At 46.5% G+C, this 9155-nt stretch overlaps 1 protein-coding gene across 1 annotated transcript; it reads right to left on the bottom strand.

Moving 5' to 3' along the window:
* Nucleotides 1-691: 691 nt before the first annotated feature.
* LOC141051224 (uncharacterized) lies at nucleotides 692-8577 on the bottom strand. The gene is made up of 3 exons (XM_073548100.1): nucleotides 8323-8577; nucleotides 6696-8001; nucleotides 692-788 (listed from the first exon to the last, which is right to left on the bottom strand). The coding sequence occupies exons 2-3, from the start codon at nucleotides 7760-7762 to the stop codon at nucleotides 692-694; spliced, it is 1164 nt and encodes a 387-aa protein (XP_073404201.1). The 5' UTR covers nucleotides 7763-8001; nucleotides 8323-8577.
* Nucleotides 8578-9155: the final 578 nt, after the last annotated feature.

The raw sequence follows: 9155 nt of genomic DNA, 5'->3' as shown, positions 1-9155 counted from the left end.
CAGCTTCTGCAGAACTCCATTCACCTCAGCTGTTATCATTGCATTGAACTGATAGAATGATTTTTCTTTCCACATTAAACCATTACAGTACTGCTCGACCCCCGGATCACCGGCCAGCAGGAATCAGACATTGGCTCTCTGATTGCAGCCGTGTATGTTTTAGGCTAGTTTCACACTAGCGTTTATTTGATGCAGCGCACGGCGCCGCTAAGCCCCGCCCCCTGCCGGCTCCCTGCCCGCCCCATCCGGTCATCGCTGCCTACTATCGCACATGAGCGCTTGCGATCTGCGCACCCTATCTTTAGCATAGGGTGAGCAGATCGTGCACTGGCCGTGCGCTAGTAGGATTTTGGCGTGCGCTGCGCACTTTTGAAGGTGCGCCGTGCACGCCGAAATGCAACATGCTGCGTTCGGCGCGCACGGACGCACCTTCAAGAGTGCGCAGCTCACGCCAAAATCCTACTAGCGAGCGCACGATCTGCGCACCCTATGCTAAAGATAGGGTGCGCAGATCGCAAGCGTCCATGTGCGATAGTAGGCGGCGATGACCGGATGGGGCGGGCAGGGAGCCGGCAGGGGGCGGGGCTTAGCGGCACCGTGCGCTGCGTCGAATAAACGCTAGTGTAAAACTAGCCTTACTCTGTTACTGCTGTGTTTCTGATAAAACATGCATTTGATATCCTTCCGGAAATTATGTGACCAGGATGACAAGTCCAAGAGGCTGGCCCTCGGCAGCTTCTCCCTCCTTTGCTACCTCAGACAGATGGGTGTCTCCTACGTTTGCACTTCTGAAAGTTGACATTGATGTAATGAATCTTAAAGTTGGTGTATTTAAACAGGTTTTTTCAGCCATTTTTTGGAGTAAAACGGTTTGTGAATACATCTGTATCAGGCAGATTTGGCTCCAAAAACACCTGAAAAAGGGCAAACTAAGCACTCGAAAGAATGAACATATGCATTTCTATGTGATAATGTCTTACTGTTCCTATGTTCAGACTTTTAAGCGCCTTTTATCTGCTTCAGGTTTTAAAAGAAGCCAAGAAGTTAGAAGAAGTGACCTGTCCATTTTTCAGACTTTTTTTTAGCTGTCATTTTTCTCTTCACCTTCTTCCAAGAGACAGAACTCGGTGTGATCTCATAGATCTATAATAGTACCATATATGGCCACAAGATGACAGCATAGACTTCTTGCTGAACTCATTGCTCAATGTATTTAGAAAATTAGAATCTATAATCCATGTTATGTTCCTTGAGGCTGGTTTCACATATGCGTTTTTTTTCGCGGTATTTTAGCGCTAAATAGCGCATGCGTTTTTTTCCTATACTTTGCATGGGATGCGCTTATGTGCGCATACACATGCGTTTGTACGCGTTTTCCGCGCATGCGTTTTTTTGCGGTATGCGCTCGGGCGCACAAAATGCAACCTGTTGCATTTTTTGGGCGTCCGACTTGCCTCAAAAAAACGCATGCGCGCGCAATGCGTTTTTTTACAGCAAGACACCCATTATAAGTCTATGGTGAGCATATGTGCGCATTGGCATGCTTAGGCTGGTTTCACATTTGCGTTTTTTTGCGCTGGAAAAAAACGCATACCTGCGCATGCGTTTTTTCCCCTATATTTAACATGGGTGCGCATACCTGCGCGCTGGTAAGCGCATGTATGCGATTTTCATGCGCTGCGTTTTTTTGGGGTGTGCGTTTGTATTTTCCAGACGCAGCATGTTGCATTTTTTGGCCCTGCAAAAAAGCGCATGCGCACGTATGCGCACGTTTTGCGCTAAAATTGGCCATTATAGCCTATGGATGCGCATATGTGCGCACTGGCATGCTCATGTATGCGTTTTTTTGCACATGCATTTTTTTTTTTACCATTAGTTTAGACAATGGAATTTAGGGGTTTGGGTAAAGTTAGGGTTAGTTAAGGGGGTTTAGGGTTAGGGTTAGGGTCAGGGTTAGGGTTAGGGTCAGGGTTAGGGTTAAGTATGGTTTGGTTAAGGGTTAGGGTCAGGGTTAGGGTTAGGGTTAGGGTTAGGGTCAGGGTTAGGGTTAAGTATGGTTTGGTTAAGGGTTAGGGTCAGGGTTAGGGTTAGGGTTAGGGTCAGGGTTAGGGTTAAGTATGGTTTGGTTAAGGGTTAGGGTTAGGGTCAGGGTTAGGGTTAAGTATGGTTTGGTTAAGGGTTAGGGTCAGGGTTAGGGTCAGGGTTAGGGTTAAGTATGGTTTGGTTAAGGGTTAGGGTCAGGGTTAGGGTCAGGGTTAGGGTCAAGTATGGTTTGGTTAAGGGTTAGGGTTAGGGTCAGGGTTAGGGTTAAGTATGGTTTGGTTAAGGGTTAGGGTCAGGGTTAGGGTCAGGGTTAGGGTTAAGTATGGTTTGGTTAAGGGTTAGGGTTAGGGTTAGGGTCAGGGTTAGGGTTAGGGTTAAGGTTAGTTAGGGTTTGGGTTAGGGTTAAGTATGGTTTGATTAAGGGTTAGAGTCAGGGTTAGGGTTAAGTATGGTTTGGTTAAGGGTTAGGGTCAGGGTTAGGGTTAGGGTTAGGGTCAGGGTCAGGGTTAGGGTTAGGGTTAAGGTTAGTTAGGGTTTGGGTTAGGGTTAAGTATGGTTTGGTTAAGGGTTAGGGTCAGGGTTAGGGTTAGGGTCAGGGTTAAGGTCAGGGTTAGGGTTAGTTAGGGTTTAGGGTTTGGGTTAGGGTTAAGTATGGTTTGGTTAAGGGTTAGGGTCAGGGTCAGGGTTAGGGTTAGTAAAGTCATGGTTTGGGTTAGTGTGAGGGGCCACCTAATGTTGGAAAAAACGCAAACGCGGTAAAAACGCACTAAAAACGCATACAAACGCATAAAAACGCTGCGTTTTTTTCATGCATGCTCATAAAAATGCTTGAAAAAAAACGCAGCAGTTGTATGCTTTTGTATGCGTTTTTTCAATGCGTTTTTTTGCGGGAAAAACGCGCTGCAAAAAAAAGCAAGTGTGAAACTAGCCTTATGTATGCGTTTTTTTGCACATGCGTTTTTTTTTACCATTAGTTTAGACAAAGGAATTTAGGGGTTTGGGTTAGAGTTAGGGTTAGTTAAGGGGGGTTAGGGTTAGGGTTAGGGTCAGGGTCAGGGTTAGGATCAGGGTATGGTTTGGTTAAGGGTTAGGGTTAGGGTTAGGGTCAGGGTTAGGGTTAGGGTCAGGGTCAAGGTTAGGGTTAGGATCAGGGTATGGTTTGGTTAAGGGTTAGGGTTAGGGTTAGGGTCAGGGTCAAGGTTAGGGTTAGGATCAGGGTATGGTTTGGTTAAGGGTTAGCGTCAGGGTTAGGGTTAGGGTTAGGGTCAGTAAAGTCATGGTTTGGGTTAGTGTGAGGGGCCACCTAATGTTTGGAAAAAACGCAAACGCGGTAAAAACGCACTAAAAACGCATAAAAACGCTGCGTTTTTTTCATGCATGCTCATAAAAATGCTTGAAAAAAACGCAGCAGTTGTATGCTTTTGTATGCGTTTTTTCAATGCGTTTTTTTGCGGGAAAAACGCGCTGCAAAAAAAAGCAAGTGTGAAACTAGCCTGAGTCATGTTATTTCACAGACTATGGCTAGTTTCACACTTGCTTTTTTTTGCAGCGCGTTTTTCCCGCAAAAAAACGCATTGAAAAAACGCATACAAATGCATACAAACGCTGCGTTTTTTTCAAGCATTTTTATGCGCATGCAGGAAAAAAACGCAGCGTTTTTGTGCGTTTGTATGCGTTTTTTGTGCGTTTGCATTTTTTTACAGATTTTGGAAAAACCCCACAAAAAAGAAAAAACAACCATTCAACAACACACAAGACCAATGGGACTTCATTGTGGGTGTGGTATGTTAATATATAGACCCTGTCTACAGTATTCTTCACATTTGCTTGATTCTTCTCGTGACCATGGATCTACGCTGGAAGAGTTTTCACTTCAACTTGGATTTGGACATCGCGATGGCTCAGGCGTATGCAGTTGCTTGCCATGAACAAAGGAAGAGAGAGAGGCAGCGAAGACGGCGGCGTATGTGGATACATCCGATTGTTGAACTCCGGGAGAGCCGTGGGGCATACCACACCCTCTACAGTGAGCTCCAGTCAAACCCGGAGAAATTTACAGATTATATCCGGATGTCCCACGAAAGTTTCATGGATTTGCTTGCTCGTGTCCTACAATCCATCCGGAGACAGGACACACAGCTCCGTCGTGCGATTCCTCCTGAGGAACGGCTACTGGTGACATTACGGTATGTTTTAAAAACCAAGGGGTGCGGTCTGATGGTTTTTTTTTTAATTTAGTATTCAAAACCTTGGGTAATTAGTTTTCGTGAATGTACTAATATTTTATTTTATAGTTTTTTAAAATAATATACATAAATATTAATTTTACTTCTTTGTCTGTTCACAGATTCCTGGCGACTGGAGAAACCCTATCTTCACTACACTTCCAGTACCGTATTGGAATCTCTACCTTGTCTGGAATTGTTGCTGACACCTGCCGGGCTCTCTGGAATGTTCTTTGTCCAGAATTTATGCCCCTGCCCACCGCTGAAAAGTGGATGGAAATTGCTGACAAATTCTGGACAGTATGCAATTTTCCCAACTGTTTGGGAGCTGTTGATGGTAAACACATACGGATCATCAAACCCCAAAGAACGGGATCTGAGTACTATAATTACAAAAAGTACTTTTCAATAGTACTCATGGCCATTGCGGATGCCGGATGTATGTTTGTAGCAGTGGACATTGGAGCATTTGGCCGTGGTAATGACTCGCAGGCTTTTAAAAACTCAGACATGGGCCGGAGGTTGTATGGCAACCAATTTAATTTCCCTATGCCACGGCCTCTTCCTCACACCGAAGCTCCGCCACTGCCCTTTGTAATGGTTGGCGATGAGGCTTTTCAAATGTGCGGAAACTTACTGAAACCCTACTCCAGCCGGGACTTGGACCACACCAAAAAAATATTTAATTACAGGCTGACCAGGGCCAGAAGAACTGTCGAGTGTGCTTTTGGGATTCTTGTCTCCAGATGGCGAATTCTGGGCACGGCCATTAATCTTAAACTTGAAACAGTTGATGAGGTGGTGAAGGCCTGTGTGGTTCTACATAACTTTGTGATGGCTAAAGAGCACCCGACCTTTGAACTGGACGATGATGCTCCTAACCCATTGCCTGAATTCACTCAGCACACTCTCAGGTCATCCGTTGAAGTTGGCCAAATGAGGGACCAATTTGCGGCCTACTTTATTTCTGATGTAGGACGGGTGCACTGGCAAGATGAAATGGTGTAATGTTTTTGTTTGTTTATGGTAATAAAAAACCTTATTTGATACCATTACTGAGTGCACTATATTTTTTAAACTCCAATTAAATAAAAAACTTCCCATGTATAACTGAATTTTTTGATGTTCACACACCTGGGCAGGTAAATACACATATGAGTTAAAATGCAGCATTGCTAGTCTGCGTGAAATATATTGGAACGAGCAAAGCTGCAGGCCATGAATCAGGAAACCAATTTTTTTCAAGAGAAAATTGTCCAACTAGTTGAAACCCAACCCCAATGAAAGTCCATGGGGAATACAAGTCAGCATTGAGTGGATGAATGTAATCTGCTCAATTCCAACTTACAAGTTATTACACTAGGCCTTGGAATGACTATACTAGGCCGTGGTATTTCAAATATGAGTATAGTAGGCCTTGGGCCTACTAGTATAGTCATATGTGAAATACCACAGCCTAGTATAGTCATACCAAGGCCTACTCGATTTTTACCAACTAGGATCTTGTTTCACGAAAAACAAACTGGTGAAACTTGACAAGTTTCAACAGTTTGTTTTTCATGAAACCAGATTCTAGTTGGTAAAACTAGAGTTATTACACTAGGCCTTGGAATGACTATACTAGTCCGTGTTATTTCACATATGACTATACTAGGCCTTGGGTTGGTTTTTAACATGTATTTACCCATCAGTGTGTGTGAGCGGCGCAAACAACATTAATGAAACTTTGTAATGGTGAACCACAAATGTAAATTTATTTTTAATCACAAAAATAAACCAAAAAATTATTTTTTCCGGCGTTTGGGGGCAGATGGTTTCAATTTGGGGGTGTGCAGGGAATATGCAACACTTGCAGTTGAAGACGGTGTTTGAGGGGAAGGGGCAACAAAACTTGTGGGGGAAGGTAGTCCAGTTAAGGGAATTAAACAAGGAACACTTGGAGGAGAGGAAATCTGTTCAGGTACATTAGTTGTAATGGCATGTCGCCGTAGGCTTGTGTGCCTGGACCGACTTTGGCCCAATGCCCGCCTTGATAGATTTCGCCTTGAACTAGGGGCAAATATTGAGTGTATTTCCCCCGTCTGCTGGTGTGGCTGCTGCTGCTGCTGAGGTGGCTGCTGCTGCTGAGGTGGCTGCTGCTGCTGAGGTGGCTGCTGCTGCTGCTGCTGAGGTGGCTGCTGCTGCTGAGGTGGCTGCTGCTGCTGCTGCTGAGGTGGCTGCTGCTGCTGCTGCTGAGGTGGCTGCTGCTGCTGCTGCTGAGGTGGCTGCTGCTGCTGCTGCTGAGGTGGCTGCTGCTGCTGCTGCTGAGGTGGCTGCTGCTGCTGCTGCTGAGGTGGCTGCTGCTGCTGCTGCTGAGGTGGCTGCTGCTGCTGCTGAGGTGGCTGCTGCTGCTGCTGAGGTGGCTGCTGCTGCTGCTGAGGTGGCTGCTGCTGCTGCTGAGGTGGCTGCTGCTGCTGCTGAGGTGGCTGCTGCTGCTGCTGAGGTGGCTGCTGCTGCTGCTGAGGTGGCTGCTGCTGCTGCTGAGGTGGCTGCTGCTGCTGCTGAGGTGGCTGCTGCTGCTGCTGAGGTGGCTGCTGCTGCTGCTCTTCGTTGGCAGTGCTCGTCCTTGCAGGAGGACTGGTGGCGGCAGTGATGGTCCAGGTTTGCGGAGTGGTGGTGGCAGGGCTACTACATGTTGTTGTAGCGGCAGGGCTGTTCCATGTTTGCCTAGTGGTGGCTGAGCTCCACGCATGCATGGGAGTGGCGGTGGTGCTCCAGACAGGAGCAGCGCTTGCCATGGTGGTGTCGGTGAAGTGACCAGCTGCACTCAGACTTGTGGTGGTGTAACGGTGGGTGTCCTGGCTTTGAATAGAGGTGTCCGTGCAGTGGTATGCAGCACAAGTCGGTAGTGAGGTGAAGCGAGTCAATGGTGGCACAGGTGGAAATGACACCACTGACTGCTGACCGTACCGATTATGCTGCATAGCCTGCAAGAAAGCATTGTTGCAGGCCTGCAGCACATTCAGCTGTTGCTCAGGACTAAGGTGTTCCGCCATGCCCTTTTCAATCTTACTAAAAAAATGGTGTGCTGGTCTGTTGAGGTCGGCCTCCAGACGGTCAAGGCGCTGTTCTACAGAATTGAAGCGGTGTTCAAAGTGGTTAAAACCACGTTCCATGAGTGCAAAACCGCTTTCAACTCTGTCGGACAGTGACTTGAGGCTGGAATTAAAGGCCTCGCTCAAATGCATAAACTCGGGCAAGACATTCCTGTCCAAGGCCCTCTGCCGCTGGCGGGTAGTGCCCGCATAACCAGTGGCAGAGACCTGGGACAGGGGGAACACCTGATGGCCCAGCTTCCTGGTCACCAGCTGTGTGTGTGGCTGACCTGCAAGGTGCTTCCTGGCTGTCGGATGGCTGGGACGGGTCAGAGGACGTCCGAGGAAGGACCGCTCCAGGGCCAGGTTGCAGGGTGCTGCTCCAGGTGCTGTGGAAGAAAGGAAAATCATTACTGCCATGCCTTTACAAGAAGCATCAGCTGTGGATTAGAAAAACACAGATTAATAAAAATAAAAACCCAAAATTTATAATACTTACGATCTCGTGGCAAGGACCGGTCTTAGGAACTGCAACGCGTGATAGTGACGGTATCTAATTCTGGTCCTTGACGCAGATCCACTGCGAACCTGGCCCTCAGCACGAACATCACTGTTGAAGCGGTCCTTGATCGAACGCCAACGTGTTCGGACTTTGTCCACTGTTGGTAAAAAAAAAACAGTGCCGTCAAGGACAACAGTCACTGCGGCACAATATAGCAATACAATACTCAAAGCAGTCACTGTAGAGCCCGATGACACTGTTGGGTTTCCTGCTAGAATATACCTAGCACGAAACCCAACAGTGCCGTCAAGGACAACAGTCACTGCGGCACAATGTAGCAATACAATACTCAAAGCAGTCACTGTAGACCCCGATGACACTGTTGGGTTTCCTGCTAGAATATGCCTAGCACGAAACCCAACAGTGCCATCAAGGACAACAGTCACTGCGGCACAATACAGAGCAGGGAAATACTCACTAAACGCCTTTTTGGAGGATGCTGTGGCGCTGTCCCAGCCATCCATCAACGCTGCGGCCACCTCATTCCATAGCCGCCGGGTCACCACAATGTCCTTGTACAGCCGGTCACGGCTGTCCCACAACGGCGAATGCTCCTGGACCAGGCTGATGAGCTGCTCATTATCCAGGTAGACGTCTTCATCCCGTTGTGGAACCTAGACAAAACACATTCATTAGAATAATCAAATTTAAATTGAATAAAAAGTTACAAAAAAAAGAAACATATAAAAAAGAGTAAAAATAGAAGATAAAAAATAAAGAACATTACAAATCATTTGATACATAAATTCCGTATCACCACCGGGACTTGGCTTCGCTGCTCCTGCTCTTCGCCCTCACTAGTCCCGTCCGCAGAAGATGATGATGACGATGTCTTAAAAAAGTTGAAAAAAACGTAAGAGATTTGGAGAAGCAGCAGATATACTTACCAGATGCACGAAAATAATCACCTCACGGTCAGCTTGCGCCAATTCCTGCCGCGATGGGGAATACTCGGATTCTGAAGACATACTGCATGTAAAAATAATAAAAATCATTAGTACATACATAATTTAAAAGGACAGGCATATAATGTAATATACTCACATTCTTCGCTGAAAGAAGATGGGTTCCTTGTTGACTGTCTGCTCTCCAATCTGTCAGTGTAGTAGTGGCAGAGTTTTGGCAGGCACCTCCTTTATATAGACTTTTTTTTTTGACTTTAGAAGATTATAACTAGTACAACAAGTGGACACTACCAAAAAAAGCAGCGCTAAAAAAATGCATACATGCGCATGCCAGTGCGCACATATG

This window comes from Dendrobates tinctorius, unplaced genomic scaffold (assembly GCF_039654945.1).
Source record: "Dendrobates tinctorius isolate UK_male_01 unplaced genomic scaffold, ASM3965494v1 ptg000011l, whole genome shotgun sequence".
NCBI classification, from domain to species: Eukaryota; Metazoa; Chordata; class Amphibia; order Anura; family Dendrobatidae; genus Dendrobates; species Dendrobates tinctorius.
Note: the sequence above shows the minus strand (reverse complement) of the source record. Positions and strands in the feature narration are given on the sequence as shown.

Coding starts and splice junctions, on each gene's coding strand:
- LOC141051224 (XM_073548100.1), bottom strand. CDS start 7,762: ATGGCAGTAATGATTTTCCTTTCTTCCACAGCACCTGGAGCAGCACCC. Junction 789..6,695: donor CAGCCACCTCAGCAGCAGCA/GCAGCCACCTCA, acceptor GTCAACTTTCAG/AAGTGCAAACGTAGGAGACA.